At 34.7% G+C, this 22,514-nt stretch overlaps 1 protein-coding gene across 1 annotated transcript in view; it reads right to left on the bottom strand.

Annotated features, from left to right (window-relative positions):
* Positions 1 to 22,514, bottom strand: part of MSH3 (mutS homolog 3) — a gene marked incomplete at its 5' end in the record, with an annotated part of 186,445 nt that overhangs the window by 17,948 nt on the left and 145,983 nt on the right. Inside the window, 1 exon segment of the mRNA XM_082458025.1 lies at positions 15,353 to 15,510. Coding sequence (XP_082314151.1) covers positions 15,353 to 15,510 — 158 coding nt within the window.

A 22,514-nucleotide genomic window follows, 5' to 3' on the forward strand; every position in this document is an offset into this window, starting at 1 on the left:
CTGGGCCTTATGAAAGGAAAATGCTAGCATGAGGGAGAAATTCTGAAATTAACAGGTGGAAAAAAGGATTCTTTATATTGAATGATAAGTAATTGGCGCTTAAACATGAAAATTGTTAACTAGAGGAAATGATTATTGTACTGCATCAGGATTTTTTTGGACATACTTCAAGTGCTTTTAAAATAATATATAAGTACATATATTTTACATATATATAACTAAAATTTACCATTGTTTTTTTTTTTAATTTTATTTATTTATTTATTTTTGGCTGTGTTGGATCTTCGTTGCTGTGCTTTCTCTAGTTGCGGTGAGTGGGGGCTACTCTTCGTTGCGGTGCGTGGGCTTCTCATTGCGGTGGCTTCTCTTGTTGTGGAGCACGGGCTCTAGGCACGTGGGCTTCAGTAGTTGTGGCACGCAGGCTCAGTAGTTGTGGCTCTCGGGCTCTAGAGCGCAGGCTCAGTAGTTGTGACACACGTAAAATTTACCATTTTAACACTTTTTAGGTGTATAATTCAGTGGTATCAAGCACATTCACAATGTTGTGCAGTCATCACTACTATCCATTAGCAGAACTTTTTCATCATCTCAAAATAACCCATCAAAAAATAACTCCCTGTTCTTCTCTCCCCTCAGCCTCTGCCTCTATGAATCTGCCTCTTCTAGTTCCTCAGATAAGTGAAATCATACTCTACTTGTCCTCTAAGTGTCCTCTAGGAGGGCTTTTATATTAGCTAATTTTGCCTTCTTTTTGGAATTGAAGATGTTCTACTCACTTCACTTCGCTAAAAACTTTGCAGAATTCTGTACAGTATGGGTGTTTTAGCTTGGGTTTTTTTTGCATATTATGTAAATTTTACAGAAGGAAATAATCTCCTGAATAGCAAAGTACTCTAACTTAAGAAGGATGGTGTAAGGAAGAAAAAAAAAGTTAAAGTCTAAGAAGAGAAAAAAGGCTTCAAAAGAACACCAAATATTGAAAGATGTGTAGATACAGCATGGTATTTAAAAGGTATAAAAAAATGTGAAGTAGTAGATCTGTATCACATTTACACATAAACACTAACCCAGCAATGGAATGAAATCACAAATAATTTACCATTATGCGTGTGCATTTTTTAAAAGACTGGAAGGCCATACACCTAAAGGACGATTTCCAGGTAGTGGAATTACAGGTGATTTAAATTTTTTTCCTTTTTGAGCTTTTCTATAGTTTTAAATTTTGCACAATGAACAAGCTTTACAGTATCATTAGAAAAACAAATGTTATTTTTAAAAATCACAGTACATTTAAAACACTTTATACTCTATTGATACATTTCAAACACTTTATTGTATCATTGTGTTAAGACAAGGCAAAATGATTGCAATTACCAAGATAAATAACCAGCTTTCTTCTACCAATATCAAAAACACCTCATTAGCAGCAATGAAATTATTATAATAGATAATGAAAAAGGTTTCTTTATCTAGGGTAATTGTTTCTACTATCAGCTGCAATCAGATCACACTATGGTATTTAACGTCAATTTATAACAGCTATTACAGTGAACTGCAAATATAACCAAGCAAAAATACACTACAGCAATCTTTCAGTGTCAATGGAAACATAGCTGAAAATCAAAGCAGCAATCCAGGAAAATGCCAAACTTGTATTGGCTCACATGAAACCATGTTCACTAGAACCACCTACAAAGCACATGCAGGCCATATAAGGACACAGGTGTTTTCCTATCAAAGGAAACCCACAGTGTGCTGACTGGGCAAATCATTCCCCAACACATCTACTTGTCTATTCAGTGGGATAGTCCCAAGAAATTCAAAGGAAAATATTTAACTATTTCTTAACTATTATCTGTGAAACAACACAAATAATTAAGGCCATCAAAGCAAGGATAAATCAGTCATGAGGGAAAAGACTAACCAGATTAATTAATAAGATCAATAGAGGGGAACGCGACACAACCAGAGGAGGCATTCTTATAACTGAACTCACTCTATGAGCTCGAGCAAATCACAATTTCTGTTTCTGTTTTTCCTTCTGTAAAATGTCAAGTGTTGAAACTAAATAATAGCTCCTAAACCTGGATATGTTTCTGAGTCACTTGCAGAGGTTCTTTTTTTTAAATATTTTTTTCAATTGAAGTATAGTTGATTTACAATGTCATATTAGTTTCAGGTGTACAGCACAGTGATTCAGTTATATATATATATAAATATGTGTGTGTGTGTGTGTATATATATATTCTTTTTCAGATTATTTTCACTTATAGGTTATTACAAAATATTGCGTAGAGTTCCCTGTACTATACGGTAGGTACCTGTTGGTTATCTATTTTATATACAGTAGTGTGTATATATTAATCCCAACCTCCTAATTTATCCCCCCCCTTTCCCCTTTGGTAGCCGTAAGTTTGCTTTCTATGTCTGCGGGGCTATTTCTGCTTTGTAAGTAAGTTCAATTGAACCTTTTTTTTTTTTAAGATTCCACATATAAGGGATATCATATGATATTTTTCTTTCTCTGACTTACTTCACTTAGCATGATAATCTCTAGGTCCATCCATGTTGCTGCAAATGGCATTATTTCATTCTTTTCTATGGCTGAGTAATATTCCATTGTGTGTGTATACACACACACACACACCCCACATCCTCTTTATTCAGTCATCTGTCAAAGGACATTTAGGTTGCTTCCATGTCTTGGCTACTGTAAACAGTGCTGCAATGAACACTGGGGTGCACGTATCTTTTTGAATTATAGTTTTCTCCAGATATATGCCCAGGAGTGGGACTGCTGGATCATATGGCAACCCTATTTTTAGTTTTTTAAAGAACATCCAAACTGTTCTCCATAGTAGCTGTACCAATTTACATTCCCACCAACAGTGTAGGAGGGTTCCTTTTTCTCCACACCCTTTCTAGCATTTATTATTTGTAGACTTTTTCATGATGGCCCTTCTGACTGGAGTGAGATGATACCTCATTGTAGTTTTGATATCCATTTATCTAATAATTAGCAATGTTGAGCATTTTTTCATGTCCCTGTTGGCCATCTGGATGTCTTCCTTGGAGAAATGTCTACAGATTCAATGCAATCCCTATCAAATTACCAAGGGCATTTTTCACAAAACTAGAACAAAATTTTAAAAATTTGTATGGAAACACAAAAGACCCTGAATAGCCAAAACAATCTTGAGAAAGAAAAATGGAGCTGAAAGAATCAGGCTCCCTGACCTCAGACTATACTGCAAAGCTATAGTAATCAAAATAGTATGGTACTAACACAAAAACAGACACACAAATCAGTGGAACAGGATAGAAAGCCCAGAAGTAAACCCATGTACCTATGGTCAATTAATCTACAACAAAGGAGGTAAGAATATACAATGGAGAAAAGACAGTCTCTTCAATAAGTGGTGCTCCAAAAACTGGACAGTTGCATTTAAAAGAATGAAATTAGAACATTCTCTAACACCATACACAAATACAAACTCAAAATGGATTAAAGACCTAAATGTAGGACCAGATACTATAAAACTCCTAGAGGAAAATATAGGCAAAAAGCTCTTTGATGTATATTACAGCAATATTTTTTTCTATCTGTCTCCTAGAGTAATGAAAATAAAAACAAAAATAAACAAATGAGACCTAATTAAACTTAAAAGATTTTGCACACCAAAGGAAACCGTAAACAAAATGAAAAGACAACCTACAGAATGGGAGAAAAATATTTGCAAATGATGGAACTGACAAAGGATTAATTTCCAAAATATAAAAACAGCAAACAGCCCAATCAAAAATGGGAAGACCTAAGCAGGAGTTCTTAATTACAAAGTCCAGGAGTCTCCTTCATCATACCGATAACAACTGTATCTCCAGGGAATCTACATTCCAGGGACATGCCTGGAATCTGCACTTAAAACTAAACAAAACCAAACCCTCAGGTGACTTTGAAGCATTAAATTCATACGACCACTTCCCATCAAAAAGATGAAGTGAGATATCTCCTGTTTGGCAGACACAGCTACAGGAGCTAAATAAACCAGAGAGGCACTCATAAGGCAACATTTCTGTTGCCAATAAAATTCTCAACAGCCCAGTCATTTCGTAAAATATAATGTGGTTTTTAGTGCTGGTATTTACTACCAACTAGAAGACATGTACTCAGTCAAGATATTTTCCTTCTGTCCAAGAAGTATACATATATTTTAACAGAGTACAAATACTCCACAGTAGGTACTCAATCAATATGTGCTGAATTAAACTAAATTCGGCAAACAAACCAGTTATCATCCACACAGCCAAAAGCAAACATTTAAGATAATTTAATTTAAGCATTTGAAGACCTATTACCTTCCAATTCTGTCTCAAAGTAAACACAATGCTGCGATTCTGCTGCGATTCTGGGTACAAAGCATTCCTGAAGCTGGGGACCATAAGAAAGAGTTTACGTGGGCAGGGTGGCATGAAAATTATTAACCAGAGGCCACTTAATGTAAATACCCTTTTCTACCAACACTTAATTGACGTAAATAGGAATAAATTATGCTGAGAGAGGCCAATTGTTTTGTTGTTTTTTTTCAACCAGACTTAATTCATCGCTTTTCTAAAACTTAATTACTGAGTCCAAAAAGTTGAATGAGGTTTAAGTTTGCACTTATCAGGATAATAAGAAACAGATCTTAATTCAGTGATGCACTCAAAGATGTTAATAATCCTTGGAAATATGTGTCTAGAAATATAATATTTCACCAATGAGTACATATATCACCAATTAGGGCCAAATGTATATGTTTGCCAAAATTCTACTTTTAAAAAATCCTTCTTATTCAGAGAAAGGTTCATGAGGTTACAACATCCAGAAAAAGACTCCCAAAGCCTCCTATTTATAGCTTTTCACGCATTTATTTATTCTTCTTATGGCACAGCACACACCACATAGTAGGCACTCAATGAGTATTTATGGAAAACATGAATTTAAACCTAGTGTTGTAAATGTCCAATTAATAATGCAAAAATAACCAATTTAAAGATAAAGTTTGGGAATTCCCTGGCAGTCCAGTGTTAGGACTCCATGCTTCCACTGCACGGGGCACGGGTTCGATCCCTGGTCGGGGAACTAAGATCCCGGATGCCACGCGGCATGACCAAAAAAAAAAGACAAAGTTTGGAGCCAAATTTTATGCACACATCTGCTAGATTTTAATATTTTTTCCATTGAACACAAAAAAGGATTTGAAGTGATTTAGAATAACAAAATATTTATAACAGAAGAGTTACAATGAACATGAAAGTAAGATTACAAGCCATATAGTAGATGCTCAAATTTGAGACAGCAAATTTAGCATGAGCTTTTAAAATGCTAATTTTAGGGTCTCACGCTGAAGATTCCAATATAATAGGTCTGTGATAGGCCTTAGAAAGCAGCATTTTTAACAAGCATCTCTGATTCTGATGCAGCTGTTCTAAGAATCATGCTAGAGAAATACTCATGGAGAAATACTCCCATATAAGAAGAGATGGGGAAAACTAAACCAAATTTGTTTCTACACTTGCGCCTTAAATTTAGCTCTTAACCTCTTGGCAGTCAAGACAGAAAGGAATTAAAGGGGAAGCAGCCATTGGCTGAAAACATGAGGCCTGGCAGTTCGTCAAGGAAGGCCAATAAATTGCTTCAAATCTCTTTATAAACAGGCACAGCACACACATGGAGAGAAAAAAATTCCTTAGCATTAATAAAATGTGATTTATCAGATGGTACTTCATGTAAAAGATATTAATAGAAATGAAAATGCCCTTATGACCAATTTTTGAGGCTATATAGAAACATCATCAAATGGGTATTTCTTGTTCTAATTAATTTAAATCGTAGGGACAAACTTTTACACACTGCTGGTGGGATTCTAAACTGGTCCATGTTCCTTGAAGAAGAAGAAAGATGCACATTCCTTACACTCTACAGTCCCACTCCTAGATGAAGCCCAGAATCAGAAAACTCACGCGTGTACTAGATGTGTGTAAGACAGGTATCAGCACTGTTGATATTTGCAAATATCAAATTTGATATTTGCAAAACAAATTTGAATCATATTAGATATTAATCAAGAAAAATGGATAAACTATGGTACATGCATACAATGGACTATCATAATTAGAGAAAAATGAGTGAACTAGAATTATATGCATCCATATGGATGAAGTTCATAAATATAACATTGAGGGGGAAAAAGCCACTTGCAGAAGAATGACGTTTAAAAGCATACCAAACATAAAGTTTAAAAGCATACCAAATAATTCCATATATTATTTCAAAACATACCTATGTAGTAAAAATATAGAGAAACTCATGAGATAAAAACCAGAGTCAAAAAGGGTTACTCTGGATGGGGTGGAGGGGAACAGGACCAGGGAGGGTTATGGGTTCAGTTGGATTGGCAATGCTTTATTTCTTTAGTAGGTTGGAAGCTACATGGGGGATTGTAATATGTCTGAATAATTTCATAATAAACAAATGAAAAATATGAGGTTATAATATTAAACCATATCCTAGTAAAAATTTAAACTCCTAGGGATATAACTGAATGTGGTCCACATAGACTCCTTTCCAATGGTAACAGGAAGAGAAGGCGAGGACAGGGGGAATGGACAGGGAACAGGGTCCTTCTACTAGAGCAGTGCATCCCAGATGGAGGTCTCAGAGGTTAAAGAGTTCAGGGAACCTCTGCATAGCAGACACACCACAGCCAATAAAAGTGTGAGACTAATCTGTAAGAACTGACAGGGAAATTCAGTTTCCCCCAGGTTAGGAAATAAAAGCAAGCTACATAATAATAATGCTTAGTATAAGACCATTTTTAAGAGAGAAGACTTATGTATACCTCTAAACTTGTGGAGAGTTACATGAAAACCCAGAAATAGATGCTGACCTGTAGAGAAGTAAACATTTCACTTAATACCCTACTACACTGTAAATCGTTTTCATAATAAGCTTCTCTTACTTTTAGAATTAAATAACTGAGCTCTCCAGCAAGGGCTTGGGGAAATGCTTCTCACCTTGCCCACATTTCAAAACCACCTGGACATATGTAAAATTCAAATTCCCAGACCCTGCCCCAGGCCAACTTAGCACCTCTAAGGGCAGGGTCCAGGTTTCAACATACTTTAAAAGCTCCATTAAAAAAAATCTAATGTACATTAAGGGTTAAAAAAATCAAAGATGTTAAATGTGCAAAGGGCAATGTTTCTGTTATGAAAATTAAAGACACCAGTCTTGCATACTGATCTGACAGAAACCCATCAATTCCTAAAGGAGGAAGAACTAGGGCTACTTAGAGGCTGGGTTAAAACTTCGGAAAAATAAGGTCTGATATGCTGTTGGGAAGGTTTAAAGCTTAGAACCCCAAATTCCATGCTACTGAGTTGGGAAGAGAAGTCTGTCCTGGAAAAAAGTATTCCCAGACAATGACCATATATGCATTTCATTAGACAACTATGAAACATCTCATTTTGACTGATATAACCCTTAACATTTTTTGGGCAGGGGAGTACTTTTGTTACCTGTTTATTTCAGAATTTTGAAAATATTCATAAGCCAAACTAAAGAAAAGTCACCATAATCCCATATCTTTTACGATATTTTGGAATGCAGCCTTCTATCTAGATGGTTTTCTCTGCATATATTTACATATATAATTGGTCATACAAAAGTGGAATCACACTGAATGCCAAGTTTCATAACCAGCTCTTTTTCATGTATTGTAATAAGAATATTCTTTCACGTAATACTACTTCTGGATTGGCCCATCAGGACCAGGTAACTATAAAATGTATCCCCAAGTAGATGAATAAACTAATGTGTTTGCAGGAGTTAACTCAGAATGAATACTACTATACTGAAACAATGAATTTGGTGTTGGCAAGGTTTAGAGTGCGGAATATTTGGTTAACTTCTTTCAAGGATGACAGCTAAGACCAGCAATTCGTAGTGATTTCACACTCTTTAAAAATTATTCTCAAAACCTGGTATTATCAAACTTTTTGTTTCATAGATGTGAGACCTGAGGCTAAGTTTAGAAAAGGAGTACTATACTAACATATATATGAAGACAGACTTTTAAATCCAAAATACAAATGACACAGACTCTAGAAGAAGGAACAAAACTCAAATTTATTGAGTACCTATTACATACCAGGCACTTCATGTACTTAATTCCCACAATAATCTGTGATTAAGTAGTATTATCTTTATTTTATAGATGAAAAAACTGAGACATTGAGAAGTCAAGTAATTTGCCAAAGGTCAGATAGTTGTTAAGTAGCAAAAGTGGGATTTGTACCCAACTATAACATTATTATTTTTTTTTTAATTCCATGACACCATACTTCTTTCAAGGCTCTAGGTGAATGAAGTAACTAGCACACAGTTAGGAAATTGGTGAACTTGTATTGAGACCTGAGCTTTCTGGCTCTAAAACTTCCATCCTTTCCCACACATAACCTATCTACTCACATTTTAGGGGCACTTATTATTAGCAAGAGATAAGAGAATCCTACTGACCCATCCAGAACTGGGCAAAGTCTGGGATTTTACCCTATTTATATCAAGTTAAGCCAATATGGTTTCACAGATGCTAGCAAAAGACATGAAAACCCTAAATCAGAAACAAAGGACTTTTACCCACATTGGTTTGCATCAGCTGTCAAGTCCCCTAAGGGCAAGGCAAAGGGCTCACCATGGATGCTGTGCATGCAGTGGGTTGTATTACAAGGCAGAAAACTGAACTTGAGGATTCACTACTTGTACAACAAAAAGAAGCAAGCTTCCTCTTTGTGGGGAAATGTTATTACCTCTTCCCTCAAGATTGCCTGCTGCAAGCCCAACCCTGACAAATGCCCAGGTAGGGAGCAATCAGGGGCTTTCTTGGTGTACTCAGTAGGGACATGCAGGGACACTCAGGGCCCATGGCCGACTGCTTTTATAAACATGACCTTAAGGTCCATGAAACAACAGCTACTTAAATGGTAAAGCATAAGAGAATGTCCCATATTTCAGTGTTTATATCTTTATAATCTATTTATTCCTTTAACTGACTGAAATGATGCTTTGCTAATTAATATTTTAAAGTTGTGATCAATCTTGCAGTATAGGGACTTCCCTGATGGTCCAGTGGGTAAGACTGCGCTCCCAATGCAGGGGGCCCGGGTTCGATCCCTGGTCGGGGAACTAGATCCCACATGCATGCCACAACTAAGAAGTCCACATGCCGCAACTAAGAAGTCCACATGCCTCAACTAAAAAGATCCTGCATGCTGCAACAAAGATCCCGTGTGCTGCAACTAAGACCCAGTGCAGCCCTCCACCCCCCAAAAAATCCTGAAGTATAAAAGATCAATATCTCTCTGTGTTTCAGATAGATCTAGATATACAAATATATTAAGGTTTGATTTGTTTGCCCAGACTTCATAGCTTGTGTTACAAACTTTGGCCAAATGTCTGGTTGTCTCTCTTTTCATGACATTAGCAGCCATTTCTAATTATCGCCTAGATCTATAACTACATTAGAGATTGCAAAAAAAGAGAGGGGGTGATAGTCTAATACCTTCTCTGTTAGCTGGAACACTTCCATAAAGAGAAAATTCTTCTCATCATATTTTTGGAAAGGCATGGTAGCTGCATGATTCTTCCCCTTTATTTTTCAATTTTCATTCTCCAAAGTGACTATGATTTTTTTGTTTTAAGTATCATGTTCATTCTAATATCCTCTAAGGTGACTGACGCATTTTTTTAGAATCATAAATTCATGGACATAACATATTCCACTGGATATCCCTCTTAAACATGTTCAAGTCTACCACTCAAAAATAAAACAAGTCCCTTATTGGATCTCTCACCCCCTCTTCCCAGCCAATCTGCTCCAGGGTCACCTACTAACTCTATTTCCTAACCTCTCACTTACTCTCTAACCCTCTTTAACTGGAGTGAGGCCCCACCACTCCACCATAACAGCTCTTGCAAAGGTCACTAGTCATATCCATTTTGCTAAAATCAAGGTGGACTTTTCAGGCTTCATCTCATTCAGCCTTTCAGCGCTGTGGACCACTTCCTTCCTCCTTGAAGCACTTTTCCCCATGCTCCCATGACACTGGGATGTCCTGGTTTTCCCCTACCTCTCTGGGTACTCCTTCTCTGTTGGTTTTTCAAGCTTATCTTCTTACTCAGCCATGACATGTTGGCAGTTCTAAGGCTCAGCCTTGGAACATTATCTTCTTCACTATACTTACTCTCTGCCAACATGATCTCATCCACACCCAGGATCTCACTTCCCACTTATACAAAGATGTCTCACAACAAATCTACATTGTTACCTTTCATCTCTCCCTCTGAACTCAAACTTTATATCCAACTGACTACATGACAGCTTCCCTATGGTCTCAGAGTATTGCTACCTACTACATACAAAAACCAAGTCAATACTCAGCCATAAAAAAGAAAAAAATAATGCCATTTGCAGCAACGTAGATGGACCTAGAGATTAGCATACTAAGTGAAATAAGTCAGACAAAGACAAGTATATGATATCACTCATATGTGGAATCTAATTTTAAAAAATGATACAAATAACTTACTTACAAAACAGAAACAGACTCACAGATTTCAAAAACAAATTTATGGTTACCAAAGGGGAAATGAGTGGGGAAGGGATAAATTAGGAGCTTGTGATTAACATATACACACTACTATATATAAAATAGATAACCAACAAGGACCTACTGTATAGGTCCTATTGAATATTCTGTAATAACCTACATGGGTAAAGAATCTGAAAAGGAATGAATATATGTTTAATTGAATCACTTTGCTGTACACCTGAAACTAACACAACACTGTAAATCAAAAAACCAAAAATAAAGTCAGGATCCATGGGGAAAAAAATCACTCTCTTCCAGTAAATGCCGGCATTCTCCACCCAGATGCACAAACCACTGTCATCGCTGAAAACTCCATTTATCTCAGCCTCATATCCCATGTATCACCAAATCCTGTTGATTTATTTCCTGTTATTTATTACCTTTCAAATATGACTCCTTTCCATTTAAACACTACAACCGAGTCCAAACTACTGATACCTCTCACCAAGGCTACCGCAAGGGCCTACTGATAAGATTGCGCTGATCAACTGTGTCCTTCCTCCAAACATTCTCTGCATTTCAGCCAATGTAGATGTGATCATACCAAGCCCTGCTTAAAACCCTTCAATGGTTTCCCATGGCTCTTACACAAACTCCTAACACAGCCTACACTTTGTGTAACTTGCCCTTACCTATTGTCTTCAGCTTCATGGAGAATCTTACTCCCCTAGAGGGCCACCCTTCAGCTATTGTCTCACTATGGTTTTTTTTAATGTGAAACAACATTTGCGCACGCTGCTTTCTTGGTCTGAAATGCTCTTCTTTCCTTTGATTAGTTAACACCTCCTTCAGATTACACATCACTTGCTAAAGGAAGCCTTCTTCTGATGTTCCTGACCAGATCAGGTCCCAGCACCACAGGCTGCCACAGCCTCATATACCTAACCTTTGTAGACTTGTCACAGCTGCAATTTTACATTTCTTTATACATTTTTTTTGTTTATGCTGATCTTCTCCATCAGGTAAACTTCATGGGAACAGAAACTATGATTGCTTTGTATTCTGAGTGCCTGTCATACGTTAGATGCCAAGTTAGTATGTGTTGGATGAATGAACAAATGAAAATGAATGGATAAAGATCCAAATTTGTTGAATTAATGCACTTTTGTCCTTTTCCAGAAGGCTTATATTTGCTCTCACTGAATATACTTTATATAAATATTTTATATACATAGAACAGGTTCTATACATTGGTAAGAATGTTATTATAGTAATATTGTAAATATGTTATCATCACAAAGGTTAGTTATTATTACCATTGAATTCATTCCTTGTGGCAGAAACTATTTTCTGGTTACCTCTGAATCCATTCCTAAACACCTGTCCCTTGCCTAACTCCGTTATAAAAGCTGGATAAAATCAATCAATATTTTTTCATACTTTGTTTTGCTTGTAATTATGGCCAGGAGACACAGCGCTGGTTAGTGAAATGTAAGTGAAAGTTTTCTGGGAGGCTTCTGAAAAGGTACTGATTTCCTGAAAAAAAGGAGAAGCTTTTGCATTCCTTTTCCCTTTTTCCTCATATGAATATCAATGTGATGTCTGGAGTCACAGCAACCATCTTACAACTATGAGGAGATGACAACAAAACTGCAGAGCCACTGAAACATCAGAAGTGGTCATCTATTTCAAGCTTCCTTGTTAAATGAGAAAAGTAAACCCTTATTTTCTTTTCTATTACTTGTATCTAAAAACATTCCTGATATTCTGCTAACAAGATTCTCTTCCAGACAAATTACCTTACATTGCCCAAGATATTTTTTCTCTTTCTTTTTATTTTTCTCTTTTTTATCTTTTTTCTATTGATGAAATTTCTCTGTCACTCCTCCTAATAATGTAACCAAAATAAAATACCTAGTATTTTTTCTTAGGAAATAGAAAATTAATTATAATGTTAAAAACTAAAGAAATATTTTTAAAATTTATTATATTGAGTTCATTTACAAATATATGGAGATCAAAATAACATGTTTGGTGATATGGCATCAAATATTGGGTTGGCCAAAAAGTGTCTTCGGTTTTTAAGTAAAAATAAAAGACACATTTTTCATTTTCACCAAGAACTTTATTGAACAACATATTTACTGTTTTGTTCCTCTACCTTCTGCCATTTTTCAGGCAACTTCATAATTCCATCTTCCCAAAACTTTTTATCTTTTCGAGCAAAGAACTGTTTACAGTCTTCCAGGGAATTGAAATTTTTTCCTTTAAGAAAATTTTGTAAAGACTGAAAATAAATGGAAATCTGAAGGTGCAATGTCTCATGAATACGGTGGATGAATTAGAACTTCCTGGCCAAGCTGTAACAGTTTTTGCCTGGTCATCAAAGAAACATGTGGTCTTGCGTTATCCTGATGGCAGACAATGCATTTTCTGTTGACTAATTATGGACACTTTTCATAGAGTGTTGCTTTCAGTTGGTCTAACTGGGAGCAGTACTTGTTGGAATTAATTGTTTGGTTTTCCAGAAGGAGCTCATAATAGAGGACTCCCTTCCAATCGCACGATGCATACAGTACATCACCTTCTTTGGATGTAGACCAGCCTTTGCTGTGGTTGGTGGTGGTTCATTTCGCTTGTCCCACGATCTCTTGCATTCCACATGATTGTACAATATCCACTTTTCATTGCCCGTCACAACTTGTTTTAAAAACAGACCATTTTCATTACGTTTCAGTAGAGAATCAGACGCGGAAATACAGTCAAGAAGGTTTTTTTCACTTAACTTACGTGGATCCCAAACATCAAAGCGATTAACATAACCAAGCTGGTGCAAATGATTTTCAATGCTTGATTTGGATATTTTGAGTATGTCGGGTATCTCCCGCGTGGTATAACGTTGATTGTTCTCATTGAATGTCTCGATTTGATCGCTATCAGCTTCTACTGGTCTACCTGACCGTGGAGCATTGTCCAGCAAGAAATCTCCAGCACAAAACTTCACAAACCACTTTTGACACATTTGATCAGTCACAGCATCTTCTCCATACATGCAAAAATCTTTTTTTGCGTTTCAGTTGCCTTTTTACCTTTCTTGAAATAATAAAGCATAATACGCTGAAAATGTTGCTTTCTTCTTCCATCTTCAATATTAAAATGGCTACACAAAAATTCACCAATTTTGATGTTTTTTTAAAAATGCATGCTGATATGACAGCTGTCACAATACAATCTAACAAAATTGTTTCAAATGAAGTTAAAGACAGCTAAGAACTACTACAGCCATCTTACGGTAAAAAAGGAACAAACCTTTTAGCCAACCCAACAGAATTTAGGTTGCTTTGCTTTTGTTCATTCTCTGACTAAAAACCAAGCCTTAAAGTGTTTAAATGTCTACTCAACTACATGAACCTTAGCATGTGATATATTCTGATGTGTTCAAGGGTCAAATATTAAATAAGTAGGAAAATAAATCAGACACTCTACACATATACTTTGACTATACACTATAGACTATATTTACTTTTTTCTAAAAATGTAAGTGTAAGAAGTATAAATAATATTTTAAGAACTGATAAATCTGAGTAAATAGATTAAACTATAAATCCTAATTGGTGAGACCACGCTATTTCACCTATATTCCTAATATGGCATGCAATTTAGGTTTATAGGTTGAGGGTAAGTCTTAGCCAGCTGCATGTTATGTCCTTAGAGCAAAAAAGAATATGAATTAAATTATCTTGGGCCAGTGCCTTTTCCAGTCTGTTGTCAGTTCCCGACCTATAAAATAAGGAGGGTAGACTAGGTTGCAGACTGCTCTATAGAGCCTAGGAGCCAAGTTTCCAAGCCTTCTACCTCTTTTTTTTTTTGAAATTAAGAAAAATTTTATTTTATATTGCAGTATAGTTGATTTACAATGTTGTGTTAGTTTTAGGTGTACAGCAAAGTGATTTAGTTATACATATACATATATCTATTCTTTTTCAGATTCTTTTCCCATATAGGTTATTACAGAGTATTGAGTAGAGTTCCCTGTGCTGTACAGTAGGTCCTTGTTGTTTATCTATTTTATATATAGTAATGTGTATATGTTAATCCCAACCTCCTAATTTATCCCTCCCTCCACCTTTCCCCTTTGGTAACCATAAGTTTGTTTTCTAAGTCTGTGAGTCTGTTTCTGTTTTGTAAATAAGTTCATTTGTATCATTTTTTAGATTCCACATATAAGTGATATATAATATTTGTCTTTGTCTGACTTACTTCACTTAATATGATAATTTCTAGGTCCATCCATGTTGCTGCAAATGGCATTATTTCATTCTTTTTTATGGCTGAGTAATATTCCATTGTATATATGTACCACATCTTCTTTATCCATTCATCTGTCGATGGACATTTAGGTTCAAGCCTTCTACCTCTGATTAAGGCAGAGCAGATCTGCTTTTATCTGTTTAATTTTCAACTTCTACAAATAATTTCCTTTAAGAAAGAACTCGGTAACTAAAAACAAGTTGAAAATGACCAGACAAAATGATCTCCTAGGTCTCTTCTGATGTTAATTTCATGATGAAATGATTTCTTTAAGTTCCTAAATTCTAAATAGCAAAATCCTATATAACAAATCTGTTCACCTAACTATGTACATAAGAAGAAAATTCATGTGACGATGTGGGCTTGATTTATTGTCAGAAATATATTCAAATAGAACTAATGTTTTTACCTTGTGAAAATGCCATCCACAATTCCAATTGTTGCTTCCTCTGCCGGAACATAGGAGCCAATCTGAGCCATGATAGTAATCAATGCAACTTGCTTTATGTAGGAGCTCTTTCCACCCATGTTTGGTCCAGTAATTATCATTACTCTCTCTGAGTCCCCCTAGAAAATTAAAAAGCAATTTCACTTATTGTACTAGAGGGGCTTCTATGTAATAGCTACAATTTATTCCATGGATGAGAATGCATTAGGCAAAAGATTAAGGTGTGGTGTTTAAATATGTCACCCATTAAGTATCACAAAGGGAAAGAGGACCTCTTTGTCTTCAACTTGAACTGTGCTATTACAGAACAGTGAAGTCTTAGCAGCACATATGGTTGTTTCTGGACTTAAAAAAGGAAATAACAAGAAGCAACCTAAACGAGATAAATACTATGGCTTTCTCTTTAAATAATCATTAATCTGCCTATGTCTGTTTTTTATATTACTTACATTTAAAATCTATCAATTTCCATTTGTCCATACTAAAATTATAGGTATTACACATTTAATTGCAGAAAGCCCTAATCTGGGTTGGTAGCACATGAATATTTTCAGTTAAAGAGGGATAACTGCTAAAGGGATGGATAATACCAAATTCTAGATATTGGTTTTATCAGGATTTAATTACTCACTGGTATTTCACCAGAATAAGTCAAAATGGGAGAAAAGCTGCAACACTTGCAATGATTTAATTTCTAGAACTTACCTGTATTAACTAATTCTAGTACTTGCCATGTATAGACTACATCCTAAGAGAAACTGTCCAGCTGCAGCCCTCTGCAGAGGAGTTAGCCTAAGGCATCCATGTGCTATGCTATGTGAGCCCACCACTCTTGGCAATACCTGCCTGGTCAAGAGTAACCAATTGGTAACTGACCAACAGCCTAAGAGGTGGCTTCACATACGGGTCTTCTGAAACTAATGAACTAATCTCTTGGGAGCTGAAATCGAGAACCATGGCGAGGTTCAGTCAAACTGGAGGAGAGGTTGAAAAGAAACACAAAATGAGGCGACAAGGTACTGGGGACCATGAGTAAGAAGTTATGAGTAACCAAAAGGTAGGGCAGGGAAAGAAAAAATAGAGAAGAGCCAAGAGGAATTAAGAAACTTCATGCAAATAATGGGGGCATTAGAGTAAAGCATTAGAAAGTCTTACTATCAAAGGTATTAAAAAGTAAACCTGTTCCGTCTCTAAAGATGTCCCATATCCTTATTAACCATACATTTCCAGTCTCCCTAAAGCCAAGGTATACTAGAGATCTTGCTCTTCCTGTGTGATTCCTTTCTCTTAGGATTACATATGGCTTTATAATGAGCCTCATGAATCTCCATTACTTGAAGGAACTTGAGTGAATCTGTGTTTCTTGGAACAGAAAGAGCCTAGCACAGTAAGAGCAAAGGAAACAAACTTGGTACAAGTAGAATGATAAAACTTATGATTAAAATTTTAAAAATTCTCCTACAGATGTTAAAAAATAATAAGCCTATTATAAACAAATGAACATTTGGCATATGAAATGTTTTGAAAATTCAAATTAAATGAACAAATTTCTTTTTTAAAATTGACCGAAATTACACAAGAAATAGAAAATCTGAATAATCCTATACCTATTAAAGAATTAAATCTGTAATTAAACGCCCTTCCAAAAGAAAAACCCCAAACCCAGAAAACTTCCCCACTGAATTCTTGCAAACATATAAGAAAGAAATGGCACCAATCTTACAAAAACTCTTCTAGAGAAGAGAACAAGAGGGAACTCTTCCCAAATCATTTCAGAAAGCCAACATAATCTTGACATCAAAACCTGACAAGAGCATTACAAGAAAAAAAAAACTACAGGTCAGTTTCATCCATAAATATATAATATATGCAAGACTCCTTAATAAAATATTAATAAGACAATCCAAGGATATACAAACCATTTAGAATTTTTGAGGAATACAAGGTTGGTTTAATATTCAAAAGCCAATCAACGTAATTCACCACATTAACAGAATAAAGAAATCATATGATGCTCTCCAATGACACACAGAAAGCATTTGATAAAATTCAATATCCATTCATTTAAAAAATTGCAGGAAAAGGAAATAAAAGGTATAAGAATTGGAAAGAAAATGATGAAACTGTCATTATTCCTACATAAAGGAATAATGACATACAGGAAAAACTGTGTTTCCAGAAAAATCTAAAGTAATCTATGAAAATAATTAGAATTGACAAATGAATTGAGCAAGGAAGGGCTCGGGGCATAAGTTCAGTATTCAAATGCCAACTTTATTTCTACATTTTAGCAACAAGTAATTGCAAATTTTAAAAATTTAATGATATAATTTACCATAGTATCAAAAGAAATCAAATACCTAGGAATAAACCTAACAAAATGACCAAGACTTCTAAAGAGAAAACTACAAAACATTATTAAAAGAAATTAAAGAAGGCCTAAGTTAAATTAAAGAAAGCACCATGTTCATAGAATAGAAGGCTCAATATTGTAATGCTACAATAATTAAACTAGTGTGATTCCGGCACAGACACAAATAGACCAGTGGAACAGAATACAGTCCAGAACAGACTGACATGTATACAGTTTCCTGACTTATGACAAAAGTGACACTGTAGCACAGTGGACAAAGGATGTTCCTTTTAAGGACTGGTGCTGAGTCAAAAAGATATCCATATAGAAAAATTTTAAATCTTGATTTCTTAAGTTACATCATAAAAATCAATTCCAGGTGGATTATAGATTTCAAAGACAGGGAAAAACTATAAGGTTATTAGACAATAACATATGACCTTGGGGTAGATGAAGATTTCGTAAGCTGATCATGAATCACAATTAACTGTAAAGAAAAACGTTGAAAATTAGAGTACCTTAAAATTAAGAACTTTTATTCATTAAAAGATGTCATTAAGAGAATGAAAAATTATGGAATAGAAGATATACGCACTAAGTATTTCCCAAAGACTTGAATACAGTATACATAATGAACTCCCACAAATCAAAAGAAAGACAACCTCAAGAAATATGGCTGGAAAAAAAAATTTGTAAATGACAAGAGAGGGACTTCCCTGGTGGTCCAGTGGTAAAGAATCCGTCCTGCAATGCAGGGGATGCGGGTTCGATCCCTGGTTGGGGAACTAAGATCCCACGTGCCATGGGGCAACTAAGCTCATGTGCCACAACTGCTGAGCTTGTTGAGCGCCTCAACTAGAGAGCCCTGCATGCTGCAAACTACAGAGCCCACGTGCTCTGGAGCCCGTGTGCCACAACTACAGAGAGAAAACCTGCAAGCCACAACTAGACAGAAGCCCATGTGCTGCAGTGCAAGATCCCGCAGGCCACAACAAAGACCTCGCAGTGCCACAACTAAAGACCCGATGCAGCCTAAATGAATGAATAAATAAATAAATAAATTAATTAATTAATGACAAGAGAAAAAACACAAATGGCCAGTAAGATGACATTCTACTTCAAATCATTAAGAAAATGTAAACCAAATCAGAGAGACCACATCACTTCACTAAATGGCTAAAGTTAAAACCAAAAACTGCCAGTATTAAGCTTTGGCAAAGATGCAAAACAACTAGAATTTTTATATACTGCTACTGGGGAAGTAAATTGTACACTATTTTGGAAAACTGTTTGGCAGAATCTATTAAAGCCGAAAGTAAACATATCTGAACAATTCTGCTCTTAGGTACATGTCTAACAGAAATGTATATGATGTATATTAAAAAAAAATGTAAAAGAATGTTCACAGTAATACTTTTCATAATAGTACTAAATTGGATGTAACTCAAATGTTTATCAATAGAACAGAAAAGTTATCATGTATTTATACAATGAAATTCTCTATGACAATGGAAATAAACAATATGCAAAAAATATAGATGAACTGCATAAAACCAATGTTGAATCAAAGAAGCCAGACACAAGGAGTATATATTGTATGTCTCTATTAATATAAGGCTCAAAAACAAGCAAAAATAACCAAAATTATTATACTTTGGTAAAGAAATTAGGACAGTGATTACCTTTCAGGGGGGAAGTAGCTACTGGGAGGCCCTCTCATACTCTGCAAGTGGAGCTTTTAGAATGTGTTCATTTCCATTCTATTGTTGTACTTCTCGACCTGGTTTTGGGATACTTAAATGGGTATACTTTGTGAAAATTCACTAAGCTGTACACTTATGATTTGTGCATAATTCTGTATATTTCAATAAAGGTTATTTTAAAAAGGAAATGAATATATTCTCACAAATTAATCTACCAAGCAATACAATTCCAGAAGTTAATTTTGAAATTTCTTTGATAGATTAAAAAAAACAAACAAAAAAAAAAACAAAGAAAAGTCAATACAATTTTGAAGAACCACAATTGTGAGAGGAGACTTTGTAATAAAGCTATAGTAATTAAAAGTGCAATATTGTTTTAGGCACAGGTAAACATAGCAGTAACAGAAAGCCCGGACACAAAGCTATACATGGCACTTGGTATTTTGCTTATTTTATAAATAAGCAAAAAAGATACCATGGTTCAATAAACAATGGTGGGACAACTGGGTATCCATATGATAATAGAGTTAGGCTTGAATCTCACAGAGTCCCTAAATCAAATCTAGATGGATGAAAGAAAGAAATGTGAAAAACAAATCTTAAACTTTTAGAAGAAAACATGGGAGAACGACTTAATGACATGAAGGTAGAGAATGATTTACTGAACAAGATAGGAAAAGCAACACAAAAATATAAATCATACAGGAAAAGACTAATACATTTGATTAAATTTTTAAAACCACTGTTAAAAGCAGTCATCAAACACAAAATGAAAAGGCATATAACAAAGAAGTAGTATTCCTACTTATTAATAATACCAAAACAATGGAAAAATGGGCAAAGGACACGAATATGATATTTATAGAAAAAAGAAACATGAAAGACCAAAAAAACATGTTAATCAGGGAAAGGAAAATGAAATCAGCAGTACTTTTCAAGGGACCTATTCCTTACATTCATATGAAAAAATAAAGAAATATCCATAGTGAAAATTTTTGAAGGAATAATTTTAAGAAATAACTTTTTACATTCATCATACCATCAAAAAGTTTAAAAGTCTGTTTACATAGCATGTTGGCAAGAATGTGGACAGCAATTTGGAAATGTTTACTGACGTTAAAGAGTCCATATACTGGTACATATGACACAGAAACTCCTCTTTTAGAAATCTAGGAAAATGCACAAGTGCTCAAAAAGACATTTATAAAGCCGTTCACTCTAATACTGTTTGTATTCGTAATAGACAAAAAATAGAAATTGTCTATCACTAGGAAAATGAAAAGATCTACTTTGTACAATTATTAAAACAATTATTTACAAGGTAGAATACAATAAGATAGGTTCAGTGGCACATATTTATGTAAATTTTAAGTATATACAAAAATATTTATATGGTATTAAGATACATCTATATCAAAGAATAAAAGCCATGCATAAGGATAATAAATAACATCAGGGTAATGGTTGCCAATGACGGTAGGAGGTAAAGAGGGAGGAAAAGAGATGGCAGTTAATTACATATGACCTTAGCTCTACGTATACTATTTTATTCACTTTAAAAAAACCCTAAATTATTACAAAATGTCAATCTCTATGATATCTGAGTGAGGGGTAAATGAATGTTATACTGTTATCTATACCTTTCCACTTGTTTGAAATATCAGGTAGTTGAAAGTTATTTAAGTGAATTACTTTAAGATTTAATTATTTCATGGATAATCATGAACAATCAAGTAACTCTTTGCAAAAACACATATAATTTCAGAAAAATTCACATAAGTTCCAAACGATATTTTGTTATTTGGATTTCCAGCATATTATACAAAAACAAAGTACTATAGAAAAGCACATAATGGAAAGTGAAAGAATATAACACAAAGGAGATAAAATACAGAAGGGTTACACGTGCCATGCTAAGGCCCCCTGAACTGAGAAGGCATTGTTTATGGAGCTGCCTGAAGCGGAACTACCAAATTCAATGACACGTGAGGGTGGCCAATGGGAATGCAGGAGCAGAAATTTTTTTTTAATCAGTAATTAAGGAAAGCTATAAGAAAAACATACACCTTTTATCTTGTAGACAACCTTACTCCTCCCAATGCCTTGAAAAATAAAAGTAATTATATTTATTGTTCGATTCCATTTTTTCAACCAGTGAAAATCAATAAATTTGACAGGGTATCTTAAAAAAATCTTAATTTAATAACTAAATATTTTAGTAAATAAGATCTATAGTGATAAAGCAAAATATAATAGTATGTGTAGTTAGAAGATGATATCAGTTTCTGGCTTTGCCATTAACTAGGTAGGTACATCTCATTTCCTCATCTGTAAGAATGAGTAACAGAAATCTTGGCCTTACACGAATTTTGTGAAATTTAAAGTAAATAAGAAAACGAAATATGAAATTCCTTCAAAATTATAAATGCTGTAACAGTTTTTGCAAATCATGTTTCTTAAAACTAAGCCACAAGAAGAAAAAGTCACAACACACTCTAATTGAAAAAGAAAAAATGAATTAAAGGAAATGGATAAAAGGAAATGAAAGTAAGTTTGCCTTAGGCTTAATGTAAAAGTCAAATGTGAAACTTATTGGAAGAGTTTGATAAGTAAAATAAGTATGTGTATGGTACTTACACAAATTAAAATGTTACTCTCTTTTGGATTTAAATTGCATATAAGTTAGCGAAAAATGAATAAGCAAATCTGGTACTTCCCATTATTTTCAAAAGGAATGACATTTTCCTTTTACACTGAACTACACAGAAACTGCTGGTGTTTAGAACCACATGATCATGTACATGTTCCTTGAATACTTCATCTCTCCAGCATTCAATACAGGATAACAAAGTTTTTAATTTATTTGATTTCAGAGCCAACTGATACACAAAAATCAATTCTTTGTATGTATAGAGAAAAATATCACATAAAAACTTAGACTTCAGAGTTCTAATATTTAAATAATGTTTATTTAGCTGGAAAACAAGTCTCTTTCCCTGACACTATACACCAGTAAGTGATGAATGACTGATAAAACAAAATGACCCTTAGAGATCTTCTTTAACCA

The sequence above is a fragment of the Balaenoptera physalus genome, assembly GCF_965194825.1.
Source record: "Balaenoptera physalus genome assembly, chromosome: 3".
Classification (NCBI taxonomy): Eukaryota; Metazoa; Chordata; class Mammalia; order Artiodactyla; family Balaenopteridae; genus Balaenoptera; species Balaenoptera physalus.